This window comes from Plutella xylostella, chromosome 21 (genome assembly GCF_932276165.1).
Source record: "Plutella xylostella chromosome 21, ilPluXylo3.1, whole genome shotgun sequence".
Taxonomy (NCBI): domain Eukaryota; kingdom Metazoa; phylum Arthropoda; class Insecta; order Lepidoptera; family Plutellidae; genus Plutella; species Plutella xylostella.
Genome location: NC_064001.1, coordinates 3358555 through 3373965, shown reverse-complemented (window position 1 = coordinate 3373965; position 15411 = coordinate 3358555). Strand labels below are relative to the sequence as shown.

The window sequence follows — 15411 nt, the reverse complement described above, 5'->3', positions numbered from 1 at the left end:
CAAAGTTTAGTTACGACTATCTGCGTCGCTCAAACTTTGGTCGATTTGGTCGACGTTGCTATGGAAGTTCATAGATAAATTAGAGTAGAGGTAGAACATATTTATAGTCGGTATGTAGTAGCTAAAGTTACAAAGATTACATAAATACATATTTAAATCTCACCTAGGAGTAATAGCCATGGTCCTGTTAGCCCGCTTCGCCAGCCTAGCGTTAGCCTGGTGCAACGTCTGATGCACGTAAACACACGCATTGACCACGGCCTCTCTATGCGACGGTCTGGCTCCCACTTCGCCGCAAGCAGCGGGGAATAGCTCTGGGGCCACGTACTCTGCACTGTCGAGGTCCATGCGCGTTGTGAACTCTTTGCCGACCTGGGAAGGATTATTTTTGTTTGTTATTGCTTTAAATGTTGGATCAAGATAACTGGTGGCCGCGCGATCCTTCAGACCTTCAGACGAAGGGTTCATAGTGAACACCACGTGTAGTAGAATAGGTGATCCAGTATATATTCCACCATTGACCATTTTTTGCAATACCAGCGCGCTACGGCGGATGAAGGAACTAGGGACTACCAATAACTTTGACCTTTGAAGCTCATCTGACGTCACCTTCCACTCTCATCTTGATTACTAGCTACAAATGTTACTGAATTGCATAGCAGGTTGCGTATCACTTGTCTTGCTCCGGTTGCTCTCTCACTTGTTCAGATACATGTCAGAAGGATTTAGTCTCCAGTGTTCACATCACATAACACATGTCTCCATCGTCTCCAGTGTTAAATTATACAATACCTGGAACAGAGCCCCGTCGCTCCAATCACCGAACCAGTTGAGCACGCATCGGTTGAAGAGCGCGGGCGAGGTGGCCGCGCGGTCCTTCAGACCCTCAGACGAAGGGTTCATCGTGAACACTACGTCTACTAAAGTAGGTGATTGTGTATAAATTCCACCATTAACCAATTTTTCCAACGCCAGTTTGCTACGGCGGATGATGGAACAGGCTACGACCAATAACTTTGACCTTTGAAGCTCATCTGACGCCACCTTTCACTCTCATCCTGCTTTCGTAAGCCAAAAATGTTACTGAAATGCATAGCAGGTTCCGCATCACTTGTCTTGCTCCGATAGCTCTCTCACTCGTTCAGATACATGTCAGAAGGCCTTATTCTCCTGTTTTAAATTATATAATACCTGGAACAATGCACCGTCGCTCCAATCACCGAACCAGTTGAGCACGCATCGGTTGAAGAGCGCGGGCGAGGTGGCCGCGCGATCCTTCAGGCCTTCGGACGAGGGGTTCATAGTGAACACTACGTGCAGGTTGCGCATCACTTGACCCGTGAACCTGTGAAGGAAAATCGTGTTTATTTTATATTTACAAATAATAAACGCAGACTGTAAATAGTGTACTGCAGGATAATAGGTAGGTATATATTATGGGCATCAGCAAAAACTTTATCGGCACAATCAAAACTCTTTTCAGGCAGGTCAGAGATATCGCACGCCACAAAGCCAGGTATCGAAAACAGGCACCTCGGCATAGTATGTATGTATGTTTAAATATACAAAACCGTTTAATAATATATAATTTGTTTGTATGCTGTTGTGCCACAAGCCCTGAATTTTTTTGTATAATTGCACTAACCATTTGTAAAGTTCATCGTTGGAGTCCAGCATAAGTCCTTCCCTCTGAGCTCCCTCTTTACATTGCGTCATCAGAGCAGCAAACTCATCCCCTTCGAATAGACCGGGCACCTGGATTGAAGAAAAGGATTTTAAATGACGATTACTGAGTACATGTATGTGTGTGAATGGTAAAATAATCTGCTTATCACGAATTTGACTTATCTATTAAAAATACAACTAGTTTTGCCTCAATGTAACCTATATACAAAGAAAAAATTACAATGCAACGAAGGCTTCGTTTTTTGATCCTACGAGCCGGATATTACAGCACAATCTCACCTCTCCGTTAGCTAGCAGCGTGTTCATTCGCTCCAGGAAACCGCTGTCCAGTACGTTAGGCTCGTCGAGAATGAAGGCAACCTTCTCATCGCGACAGTATAGTTCTACTAGAGATCCAACAAACCAAGCCGTTTTATGGTCCTTCGGGCCGGATATAACAAATAAACAATCACAATCTCAGCTCTCCGTTAGCTAGCAGCGTGTTCATTCGCTCCAAGAACCCGCTGTCCAGCACGTTAGACTCGTTGAGAATGAATGCGACCTTCTCATCACGACAGTAAAGATCTTCTAGCGTACCAGCCAACTAAGCCTGTTTATGGTCCTTCGAGCCGGATGACATAACAACTGAACAAACACAATCTCACCTCTCCGTTAGCTAGCAGCGTGTTCATTCGCTCCAGGAAGCCGCTGTCCAGGACGTTAGACTCGTCCAGTATGAAGGCGACCTTTTCGTCGCGACATCCGGCGCGGCGTAAGACGGAACGAAGGTCTTCGTCGAAGTCTGCGCCCGTGTATTTGTTGTGCACCTGTGGGGGTGGACGAAGATTATTGTAGTATGGAAGCAATTCTGGTGCGATTGACTACCTTATTGGTTTATCCATGGGAAAATAGAACTTTCATACGTACTTATAAACAAACAATCGTCTTCTATAAGCTAAAATTAAAAATTCTAATAAATACACCATATACAGGGTGTTACAGGAAGCAGTAAGGGCGCCAAGGCTCATTGTAAATAACTTTAATGCCATGACTTTTAGAAATTTGTCTTTCTTTGTTATGTCACTTTCAGCTTACTTCACCACATTTGGCGTTTCGTTTATTTTTATACATATTTACAAAACTTTTGCAATATCCTATTTACAGTATAACTACTTTAAAAAACACAACCCACCTTAATCTGGAAGATGGTAAGCCCGTTCATCCAGGCCACGAATCTGCTGAGCGTGGTCTTGCCCGCCCCCGACACTCCGATCAACAGCAGATGCCCCTGCGGCTGTCGGAAGATCCGGTCGATACGTAGCACGTGCTCTAGCACCTCGTCGAATAGCACTAGAGGCACGTCTAACTCCTCTTCGTAGAACACCTGGGGGGGTTGGTAAGGTTGGTTAGTTATATTGTATTTAGAATGTCATATAGGGCTTTGCAGTATGGCTGGTTTTTATATTTTGCATATAAACGAAAAAAGTTAACGTGTGAAACACACTATGCCGCTTCTAATAATAAAAATTTACATGAAACTTTTGACAGAAAGTAAACCATGCAGATAACGTTTCCTGTAATCTACTACACATACACAAGTAAATGCGGCTTCAACATTAACTGTGTTTACGTTTCGTAGTCCGTCATATAAACATAAGTAAATCGGAGTTAACTGTACTTGCAAAAAGAGATTTACAATTTACAAATCAACAGTATTGTATCTATCTTACAAATAATACAATTACAGTAATCAATAGCACACATACCTTGAGACGAGCCTTCACATATTCACGCAGCTGATCTCTCTGCACAGGAACGTAGTCTTTGCTCAACCAGTTGCTGTACAGAATTGGGCGGCCTAGGGCCTGCTCGCGGTTGATGCCTGAAGCAAAAAGTTTGGTTAGTTTGTGTTACTTCGGTGTGAAAAGGTAGGAACCTAAAGTGACAAAATTTATCATAAATTTAAAATCCATATATCTATTTTGAAGTCACAGATCACAAATAGAATCAAAATAGTCCCATTTTCTTGACAGGGCGGTTAAAAACCAGACACAAAAGTACCAGGAGCGCATACCAGGGCAGAAACACATGGCGACCGTTTCAGTATTCTTATCGGTCCACTGGCGCTCGGCGTCCTATCACTCACGAGTCCTTTCAGTGTCGTCAAGCCCAGCTTAACCGATATTCATCACAACCTATCCAAAAACTGATATCCTACACATACTGACAGCTACTGACAGCTACAAGACCACAGACAGACACACAGAATGCAAATATTCGGCTCTTAAGGTCAAACGTCTTGCAACAAAAGTACCAGGATCGCATACCTGGGAAGAAGCGCATGGCGACAGTGTAAATGTTCCCGTCGGTCCATAAATTAATAACCTTGAGATGACAGAGTGACACAAACAAACACACAGACCCTATATTTAGTTACCATGGAACGGTTTAAAAGTACCAGGAGCGCATACCTGGGAAGAAGCGCATGGCGACATTGGCGACCGTGTCGATGTTCTCGTCGGTCCACTGGCGCTCGGCGTCGTCCACGAGCCGGTCCTGGAACAGACGCAGCGCCTCGTGTGCCCACAGCCTCACTAGCCCTTTCACTGTCAGGCTGAACCAATTTTGACCCAAAAAGCTATACCTCACAAAACCAAAACTAACTGCAATCTTACTTGAACATCCGTATCGAAGCTAAAACATCACAGACACAGCCATACAACTTCATTTTTACCACCGAGCGGTTAAAATCCTTACACTAAAGTACCAGGAGCGCATACCTGGGAAGAAGCGCATGGCGACCGTGTCGATGTTCTCATCGGTTCCCTTATTACATTGAGGCTGCAAAGATCACAGAGTCACACAAACAAACATACACACCCCATCTTTACCATCGAACGGTTTAAAAGTACCAGGAGCGCATACCTGGGAAGAAGCGCATGGCGACCGTGTCGATGTTCTCATCGGTCCCATAGTTACCTTGAGGCTATATAGATCACAGAGTGACACAAACGAACACATAGACCCCATATTTAGTTACCATCGAACGGTTTAGAAGTACCAGGAGCGTATACCTGGGAAGAAGCGCATGGCGACCGTGTCGATGTTCTCGTCGGTCCACTGGCGCTCGGCGTCCTATCACTCACGAGTCCTTTCACTCTAGTCAAACCCAGCTAAACCGATTTTGATCAAAACTCATTCAAAAACCGATATCCTATCCGCTTCGAGGCTACAATACCTCTTACGGTCAAACGTCTTGCAAGAAAAGTACCAGGAGCGCATACCTGGGAAGAAGCGCATGGCGACCGTGTCGATGTTCTCGTCGGTCCACTGGCGCTCGGCGTCGTCCACGAGCCGGTCCTGGAACAGACGCAAGGCTTCGTGTGCCCACAGCCTCACTAGCCCCTCCACTGTCAGGTTGTCCAGTGGTCTGTGGATATATTAAATACATGAGAATAGGAATGACATTAAATAGAAAAGAAGGTACTAAATTTATGATGACGCCTTACGAAGACACCGACTTAGGGCACCTTCTATGATAATGTCGCCTCCTTTGTAACGCTGACTGTTTAATAGATAAATAGATAAGGATTGAATGTGTCGATTGTTTTTACGGTAGCCGGTAGTATTGTTTGTTGATGAAGTCTTGAGGACAAAATGTTGTAGTGCTGTTGTGTAGAAACCTATCGCTCTTGTGTAGAAATCTATCGCTCTTGTGTAGAAACCTATATCTAGTCATTAACGACAGGCTGATGATGATGAGAGATGTGTGTTAAGATGGCAATAGTCTAGCCATATCAATCTACCAATGGAAACCAGTAGCGTTATTATTCACCACCATTCATCTTGATTGGCTAATCATTTCGCCACGGCGACAAACCCTAGATCAGCTCTGTATAGTTTTTGTAACCGACTTGTCCAACAGCTGTCCCTCACCGTATAGCCTCGCAGATGCCGCGCACCCAGCGCGTCATCTCGCGCGGCGAGTACACGTAGTGCGGCTGCATGTCCTGCGTGAACCGCTCCTGCGACGCCAGGTACAGCCGCACCATGGCCTGCGTCAGTGCGCTATATATTTATCAAGTGAGTCAGTCCAACAGCTGTCCCTCACCGTATAGCCTCGCAGATGCCGCGCACCCAGCGCGTCATCTCGCGCGGCGAGTACACGTAGTGCGGCTGCATGTCCTGCGTGAACCGCTCCTGCGACGCCAGGTACAGCCGCACCATGGCCTGCGTCAGTGCGCTATATATTTATCAAGTGAGTCAGTCCAACAGCTGTCCCTCACCGTATAGCCTCGCAGATGCCGCGCACCCAGCGCGTCATCTCGCGCGGCGAGTACACGTAGTGCGGCTGCATGTCCTGCGTGAACCGCTCCTGCGACGCCAGGTACAGCCGCACCATGGCCTGCGTCAGTGCGCTATATATTTATCAAGTGAGTCAGTCCAACAGCTGTCCCTCACCGTATAGCCTCGCAGATGCCGCGCACCCAGCGCGTCATCTCGCGCGGCGAGTACACGTAGTGCGGCTGCATGTCCTGCGTGAACCGCTCCTGCGACGCCAGGTACAGCCGCACCATGGCCTGCGTCAGTGCGCTATATATTTATCAAGTGAGTCAGTCCAACAGCTGTCCCTCACCGTATAGCCTCGCAGATGCCGCGCACCCAGCGCGTCATCTCGCGCGGCGAGTACACGTAGTGCGGCTGCATGTCCTGCGTGAACCGCTCCTGCGACGCCAGGTACAGCCGCACCATGGCCTGCGTGAGGGGTGAGGCGTAGCCGCGTAGCGCCGGCTGCATACGGAGCATTGCACGCGTGAATGTGCCGTAGATCTGTGGAGGGGTTTATTGGGTTAGGTATACATGGATATTATGACTGTCAAACTTTTTTGCTAGAGCGGCGGGATTATTGAACACGTTGACATTCTACAAAGCTAGTGGCTTTAGCCCCAATTTCGCCATACTCGGTTACATCAAAACCAAGGATTGGTGGTTGACTTATGACACATCAAGAATCTAATATGGTGATTACGTATAATTGGTGAATGATCTAACCGAGAATGGCGAAATTGGGTGTTAGTCTTCTTGCTTCGTGTACATAACCGTGCTGTAAATGGTCTCAGAAGCTCTTATTTAAGGGGAAGAATACCATCACAAGCAGTCTTACTTCGCTTGTAGAGGCTCATATTGTGAGTCTACCCCGATAGTCGAGGTGTATGCACATTACAGTATTTATGTTGTGCCTAAAGCATATACCTATTACAGTTAAGTCTTTGCAGGGTAGTCGAAATAGAGCCGGGTCTGTGGACGGGTTGCACGCGCCCACGAACTGTCATGTACAATGTACGTAGTCTCACACCTGTTCCAGTGAAGTCTCTCCGGGGTAGTCGACGTAGATGACGGGCACGTGCCGCAGCAGCCGGTGCGACAGCGGCTTGCGGCCCGGGTCCGTGGGCGGGTTGCAAGCGCCTACAAACTGAATGCGTTCTAGGGACACCCACGAGTGGTCTGCAATGTGGAATGGATACATTAATACATTATGGCCACCTTGTGGAACTAACTTCTAACTTTCATAATAAATTAAAAATAACACGGACGTTATTCATGGTACAAAATTTCGCTAGTTTCGTAGACATTACGATCAAGCTAAGATATTTTGAGATCGTTTTGATGTCGTGTTTTAAACGTTATCACTCGATGAGTCTTACAAGTAAAAAGGAGTTATCCAGCACTAAATAAATCAAAACTTATTTTAATAAAAAAATCATTTGCAGAAGGGTATCGTGGAGTACCTGTACATAACTCAATTCTGTCAAAAACGTAGCTTTCTTCAGCGCTCAGCCAATTACGTAAAATACTTCAATCACGACACAAATAAAAGAAACCTCACCGCTAGCTCTATAGAAGCCCTTGTGCTCTAGCAGTTGTCGAAGGAACGAGATGACGCGCTGAGTGCCGTACTGGTCCATGTCGGGCAAGTTGATCTCGTCGCAGAATAGCACTAGCCATTTGCCCAACTGTAATACAAAATGTTATTAAGAAAACTTTGCACGGTATTTTATTTTAATTTGTTTTTGTATAGTTTATTTGCAAGGCTTTCTACTTATTCATCAAATCGAAATGGCTCAATAGCTCCAGGCAGCTTCTCTGTTTTCGCCTTCTTCTTGTTCTTCAGTATGTTTTGGACAAAAACTTTATCTTTCGGTCGACAACAATACTTCTTCCGGTACATTCCGGTGCGGAGAATAACATCATGGTCTTACAGTTACAGAAAAATCTCCCCCTCCACAGACTAACTACAACTGGCGTCGTGGATGCGGCCTTAGGGTGGAATACAAACCTGCACAGGAGCCAACACCACTCCATTCGGCGTCTTCCTATGCTCGCAGTAGTGGTCGAAGGTCTTCAGCAGCAGCTCCGGTGTGGTGGCCGAGGAGAAGTTCAGCCCCACCACCTCCATGTCTTACAGATACAGATCTTATACCTACAGGCCGGTCGGTAAGCACAGAGAAAATCGAACGTTGACCTTTTCACCTACAACTAATGGCAATCTCTGCCGCCGGCCATCAAGGTGTGCCTTTTTTGTTTGTAAGGCACTATTACAAACAAAAAAGGGCAATGCCCGTTTTTCGCTGTGCTTAGTGACCGTGCTGTACCAAATACCTCGTATGCTACTCTTTAGAACGTATAGGTAACCTAACCTAACCTAAAAACTTTGCGTGTCCAGCTACAAACCTGCACAGGCGCCAACACAACCCCATTCGGCGTCTTCCTATACTCGCAGTAGTGGTCGAAGGTTTGCTGTCAACCAATCGCAATCTCTGCCGCCGGCTATCAAGGTTCACTTTTACTGTGCGCGTGCGACAGAGACAAATGTAAAAAGGGCAATGCTCTGTTTTCGCTATGCTTGGCGACCGTGCTTTACCAAATACCTCGTAAAATACAGCATGAGTCCCATGACATTTGATTGACGGATGCTATGCATGGTTAATAAAGTTCGTTTTCCGTCGAAAACCACCAAATGATAGATAAAATGAATGTGTTTGTCAGCTGTCATAGGACTCATGCAACACTTTAGAAATTAAATACCTACATGGATTTGACAGCTGTTATAGGGTTCATGGAACACTTTAGAAAGTATAGATAACCTAACCTAACAACTTTTGTAGGACCACAAACCTGCACAGGCGCCAACATGACTCCATTCGGCGTCTTCCTATACTCGCAGTAGTGGTCGAAGGTCTTCAGCAGCAGGTCCGGCGTGGTGGCCGAGGAGAAGTTCAGCCCCACCACCTCCATGTCTTATAGACACAGATCTTATACCTACAGCTAAGGTCGGCAAGCACAGAGAAAATCGAACGTTGACCTTTGCATCTACAAATAATTAAAATATTCTGCCGCCGGCCATCAAGGTTACTGTGCGAGCGTGCGGGCACTATTACAAACATAAAAGGTCAATGACCGTTTTTCGCTGTGCTTAGCGACCGCGCTGTACCAAATACCTCGTATGCTACACTTTAGAAAGTATAGGTAACCTAACCTAAAAACTTTGCGTAGCCAGCTACAAACCTGTACAGGCGCCAACACGACTCCATTCGGCGTCTTCCTATACTCGCAGTAGTGGTCGAAGGTCTTCAGCAGCAGCTCCGGCGTGGTGGCCGAGGAGAAGTTCAGCCCCACCACCTCCATGTCTGGTAACGCTCGGAGCGCCGAGAATAGCGTCATGGTCTTGCCGGAACCTGGAGGGCCGCAGAGCACTGGGGGAGAGAATTGTGGATTAGATGATGATTGATAAAGACGGTAATCGGAGTTATAGTAAGATGCAGTAAACAGATGGCAACCAAGCATCTATATGCATCGCTCAGCACTGGCGCGTTTCACTTGTACCGCACTCGCATTTTCAAGAGACCTAAAAATGCCCTGTGTAAAGTCACGTTACACATCTAGATTCTTCAACCCACCAAGCAGCAGTGAACCAACATGGCGGGGAATGGTCCAAGCTTACGAAGGCTGTTTAGACCTTGCTGGATATTTACAAAGTTTCTATCCAATGAAGCCTGCTACTGACTGTACCACGGCACCCACTCGCCGGTCCAGTGACGTCACACTCGCGTACCTAGCGGCTTGTGCTCCTGCAGCCAGGTGTACAGCAGCGCCTCGTGGCGCACCGTGTCGAGCGTGGGCACCACCACGTCCGGCGCCGCCACCTTGTGCGTCTCCACCTCGATCTGCGGCACCTTGGCCGACCACGGCACCCACTCGCCGGTTATTGACACCTGTGGAGTTTTAAAGATCATGACTGTGAGATTGCAGAGGATAGTGAATAATTTAGCGAGGGAGCTAATGAGTTCGAGGGTTTATTATATGCAAGTTTCACCACTTTTACTACAATGTATACTATTTATCAACCTGCGTATCAGCGTATGGGTAAGCATAATATGTTGGGTCGAGGCTGTTACGGTTATGACGTTCTTCAGCTTACTCTGGTAAGTTTGTGGCTGACGATCGGCTCCAGAATCACCACATGGTCTGATGCGGTGGTAAAAACCCCGAATTTGACACAGAACATTTTCAGTACTAAAGCTCACCTCAAAGTCAATAATATGATTATTCTGGCTGCAGTTAGGCAGCGGCATCGTGCTAGCGCTCCTTATGAAGTCTCCCAGCTCATTCCGGTCCTTCAACTTGGCGTCTCCAGCGAACGACCACAGCAGTGAGTACACCAGCCACTTGGGCACGTATGCTTCTAGCTGGTCGTTTGTGATCGGGAAGTCTGGGTGCTGCCGGTTGTAGGCTAGGATGTTTCTGTGGGGGCGATGTTTGGGTGAAGAGTGTGTTAAATAGATTGCTGTGGACTGTGGCTGTCATAATGTTTTGTCATTTTATAAAACATTTTTATTATAGAAAGCTGTATTACCTATTATGTTAATTATATTAGAAATATGATAAATAAAACATAAAGGAAACATCATCATCATCACTTATTCTAACCATTTGGACCATGCTTTTCTATATTTTAAGACTAAATAAAAAGACACAGGGTTATAACAGCGACATATTTTTGATCATAGAGTACCTAAGTATTTATTAATTCAATCAAATATTTTACTACTACCGTACTTACAGCACATTACACAGACTACTTAACCTAACATCTACAGTGTAGATTCTACACACACAAAACTCACCTAACGCCTCTATTAAGCATAGAATGCAGGGACGAGAGCGCACGATGTCTGGTGAAGTCCATGATGTGGTCTAGCGAGACCGCTCGCTCGAGACACTTGACTACTAGGCCATCGCCGTTGAAGAGGGGTTGTAAGATGGCGGCTACATCTCTTTGCGTCTGTGGGGGGAAGTATGTGATGTTAGAGCATGGTTGATATGGTCGGGAAGATGAGTCTTGCCTTTTGCTGAATCGCATTTATATAGCGGCAGTAGAATAAGAAAATACATTGTGTACACATCGACTTACTATCTATCCTCCATTAGGGGTAGGTAGAAGTGCATTGGTGCACCCTTTTTATGCAAGAGCAGTTTTAGCTGCATCAAGATATTATTGAGGTAAAAATATTAGACTACTCCTACCAAAAATAATCACATTTGGCTACCGCAACGGAATGGAATTACGCAAACCTCATGGGGATATATAAACAAAACAACAGTAAGTATATAAAGCCCATACCTGTAGAGCAGGCGACAGTATATTCTCCACAGCGTTCTGGTCTTGGCCGGCTTGCGGCGCGGCCATCACGATGCTGAAGGAATCCTCCTCGCCATCTTCTAGAGGGATGTTGCGCAACCTGGATTGGAGAGTGAAGGTTTTAATTATATCATACTTCTTCTTAACATAGCTAAGGTTTTTCATGGTTGTGAAAAGATGGATGGAGAACCTATTTACAACAATTCTTGCAATTTTTGGCTCTGCAGAGGGGAATTTCGCCTGTGCCAAGTATCATAGTGAAAGTTGGTCATTACTTCCGGTAGATTGACGTGGCACCAGAAACGTCGCTGATAAAATTCCACCATGGAAATATACAACTTTAAGAGAAGAAGAAAATGCTTATAGCATTAAGTCCACCTGTCCTACATTATTACTATTGTGAATTGTGCAATAAAGTATAGAAAAATAAGAAGAATACAACTATAACATGAATGTAATATAATTCTTTACCTCATGATATAGTTTTCGAAGATCATCTCAGTGGTGAGCACGTCCTGCGAGAACCACACCATGCCGCAGCGGGACACCGTGGCGAGAGTGGCGTACTTCAGATCTTGTACCTGAAACAATCATAATAATTTTAAATATTTGTTGGCGCAAGTTATTCTTTGAAAACTCTATCATGGCAGCATAATCATAATTATTAAGCCAGCCGACTTGAATATACCTTCTTCACTTTACTTGACGGAGTAAACATGATGATTAAACCTTTACTCAGTACCCTAAAGTTTTCCCATGGGAATGTCGGGATCAAAAGTTGGGTATGTCTTAATCAACGGTGTCAGCTACCTACATATCAAATAACATCAAATATGCTCCAGCTGTTTTCCACCTATACCTACCTCCTTAAAAAAAAACGCGTTTATAATAGTAGTAGGTACCTAAAAAAAAATAAGTGCATACCCCAACATGACGCGCACGTTGGGCGGCAGCGACAGCCGCTCGCCGTTGGGCAGCGTGAGCAGCTTGTTGTCGTCCAGCACGCAGTTGCAACACCCTGTATATAAACCTCGTGCATACCTCGAACATGACGCGCACGTTGGGCGGCAGCGACAGCCGCTCGCCGTTGGGCAGCGTGAGCAGCTTGTTGTCGTCCAGCACCGAGTTGAGGTTCTCGACCCACTCGGGGTCCACGTCGCCGTCGAATATTATCCACTGACGCTTGTTGATCTCGCCGCGGACGTTGTCGATTATTTTTCTGGAATACGCAAACGGTGTTTACTGGAAATGGTCTTACAAAAGGTTTCATAAAATTAAAATAGCAGCTTTGGAACATCATCTGCCGGGAAGAGCTTTTGTTGGTTGGTTCTAATATCACACTCACAAACAGCGGCTGGACATAGACCTCCTCGAAGAGAGGAGGATATTTGCCACAATCTGCTCACTTTTATCTACACCTTTTATCGTGGGTTGGGCGTGGAGGTTACATAAACTTTTGACATTCAAATGTAACTAAAATCAGGTAAAACCTCACTATATTTCATATGACTACCTACTAATTCTGACAAAGTTATAATCCACCAATATATTCCTTACCTCAGTATATGCGTGAACAGCCCATCGGTCCACTCCCTGGTGTTGGGGTCCAGAACTCCGTATAATGTTTCCTTGGACATCGCTTTAGGATCGATGACGTGTGCCACTCCTTCTACGCCTTCATATCTGAGGATGTAATAATGGTCAGTCACATAAACATAACATAGATTTATAAGACAGAGCATTTTCTTTAAATAGCCAGAACTTCTATATCATTTTGGGTTTCCGATTCTATCACAATGATAAAGTTGTTAGTTTATCATAATTTTACGCCATTTTATAGCCTTTTTCTGGAGTAGTAACAGATGGTATGGCAGCGCAACAAACTACCATCATAGCCTAAGTAAAACGTGATCCCTGACTACCAATATATAATTTTCATAGCTCACCTTTCCAAAGCCTTCAGCAGCACTCGCCAAGCGGTAGACTTGCCACTTCCTGAGGGTCCGACCATCATCAGACCGTGGTTCAGTTTGCATATCTGGTACAGTTGCAGCACCTAAACAATCAATATGTATGAGTGTACTGTAAAGAGGTGTAGTGGGGGAAGAAGCCCGAAAGTATTTAGGATTGAAAGGTGAGAATATTTTAAGTACTTGAATTTTTATTTATAAAGTGAATGTAAACAAACTGTCGAAGGACGGTATTTTATCTGTTATATTTCAGAACATTTAATATAAATAAATAAATAATTTTAACAAAACACAAATTTACTAATTCAACGTAAACATTTCAGATAATTTCTAGAATGTTATTGACAAATATAAATTGGGGACAATATTCAAAGATAACAATACTAAACATCTACAAAACTTGATACAAAACGCAAAATAACAGTAAGTTTTTCAAGTAGGCGAAAAATAAAAGTAACAACCCAGTCACCAGTTAGAAATACAAGAAAACGTGTAATATAAATACTGAGAAAATCAATACAAATACCTGTTACAAAAGCTGTGACATTGAAGACTAGCTAGAATTTCCAGAGACTAAACTAACAAAACCTTTGCTCTTTCGGACTCAAATCTCGATCTCGATCGCAAACTGAAAGCTCATATTCATGGCATCTTTTCAGTAAGTATTTCATTAACGTAAAGACAAAAAAAAAACCTTATTTCACTTGAGATCGAGTCGAAATCTAGTCACGCAAAGAGCAACCAATCAAAACAGTGCACAGATGACAGAAGTGCTTGTGACTAGACAACAACAACAGGGTATATACCGACTCGTGCGCAGGGTATGCACAGACTGACCTTGCCGATCCATGTGCTGTGGGTGGCTCGCGATGCCGCGCTCCGCCTCTACGTGCCGATAGCGTTAGCATGGAAACGCACACGACGGGTTAGCTTGCTGGTAAACCGTGGCCATAGCATTTCGAGAGGTATAGGTAAGGTTTTGGCCGTTCCTCGCCATATTGTTCAGACCAGAGAGGCGCCAAGTTAGTTTTGAAACATGTTTTACAAAGTTGCAATAATGTATAATTTAAATTATTACAACTGAATTTAAACTGTGGCTGCTCAAGTATCAAGGGACAATTTAATTTGTTCCCCAAAAAAAACTGAATCGTTTCAACCGAAGAAAATATTTTTGGCCACTTGTAAAGTAATTTTTTCTTTGTTTAATGCTATGTCCACCATTTGGCAGCAAACTTACATCCATGACCAGGTTAAATGTATGTATGTTGTATGAATTGTTTAAAAAGTACTGCGTTATATTTAAATATTTTATTAGTATTTTTTCAGCAAATAAGTTACATAAAACGCAGTACCTTTTTCATTAGAATATTATAAATAAAAATTCATGATAAAAAAGCATCATGTTAAAATCTGTTATGAGCATTAATTCATAAAATTAATAGTTTGTTAAAAAAATGTATTGATCAAGTAAACTTATGATGAGAGTGAATATTTCCATCACCTATAAATTGTTATGATGATGAAATAATAAAAAATGAAAAAAATCAAAAATGCACAATATAAAAAAATATTACACTTGCATTCTATTAGACACATAAGAAATATAATTATAATAAGAACTCTCCAAATGAGAGATTATTTGGCAACACCAATCCAAATTCAGTACAATGTATGAATAGAATGCAGTTGTTACAAGAGTGCTATACAACATTCATGGATCAAAACACTTAGTGCTGTGACGTCACTAATGAATGAAATGGATCTTGCATGTTTTGAAACATAAATGCCATGTCACACAGAATCTCGTTTATTCCATCTCCTTTTTATTATTAATAAATGGTAACTGAGGTCTGAGCGAGATGAAAACCATTATGGATTTTGCATTTCGTTTGACTTCATTATTTTTGGTAGTTTTAGTTCGTCTGTCAAGTAAATACTGTAGAATAGACAGTTGTGGCGTACAATGTGCTATAATTTATCAAAATTCATAAGTCTACTCAGTCAGGAAGCTACTCCATACAAAACCCGAGATCCATTTTCCAGTTCATTCCACAAAAATCTACGTGCACTTATTTA

At 43.9% G+C, this 15411-nt stretch overlaps 1 protein-coding gene across 6 annotated transcripts in view; it reads right to left on the bottom strand.

The window, feature by feature from the left end:
- LOC105386059 (dynein heavy chain, cytoplasmic) overlaps window positions 1–15411 on the bottom strand; it is a 73118-nt gene that overhangs the window by 19465 nt on the left and 38242 nt on the right. For 3 of the 6 annotated variants that reach the window (XM_048628774.1, XM_048628770.1, XM_048628771.1), the window contains 20 exons: window positions 14173–14220; window positions 13312–13421; window positions 12923–13048; window positions 12407–12584; window positions 11837–11946; window positions 11348–11465; window positions 10851–11008; window positions 10251–10467; window positions 9779–9938; window positions 9232–9419; window positions 7553–7679; window positions 7022–7170; window positions 6302–6495; window positions 4950–5095; window positions 3432–3547; window positions 2858–3049; window positions 2331–2492; window positions 1646–1755; window positions 1192–1345; window positions 164–372 (listed from right to left, as the gene is read on the bottom strand). In XM_048628774.1, coding sequence (XP_048484731.1) covers window positions 164–372; window positions 1192–1345; window positions 1646–1755; window positions 2331–2492; window positions 2858–3049; window positions 3432–3547; window positions 4950–5095; window positions 6302–6495; window positions 7022–7170; window positions 7553–7679; window positions 9232–9419; window positions 9779–9938; window positions 10251–10467; window positions 10851–11008; window positions 11348–11465; window positions 11837–11946; window positions 12407–12584; window positions 12923–13048; window positions 13312–13421; window positions 14173–14220 — 2972 coding nt within the window. Of the gene's footprint in view, window positions 1–163; window positions 373–792; window positions 918–1191; window positions 1346–1645; window positions 1756–2330; window positions 2493–2857; window positions 3050–3431; window positions 3548–4949; window positions 5096–6301; window positions 6496–7021; window positions 7171–7552; window positions 7680–9231; window positions 9420–9778; window positions 9939–10250; window positions 10468–10850; window positions 11009–11347; window positions 11466–11836; window positions 11947–12406; window positions 12585–12922; window positions 13049–13311; window positions 13422–14172; window positions 14221–15411 lie in introns of all 6 variants that reach the window. The other 3 variants (XM_048628772.1, XM_048628773.1, XM_048628775.1) reach the window with 3 other exon arrangements.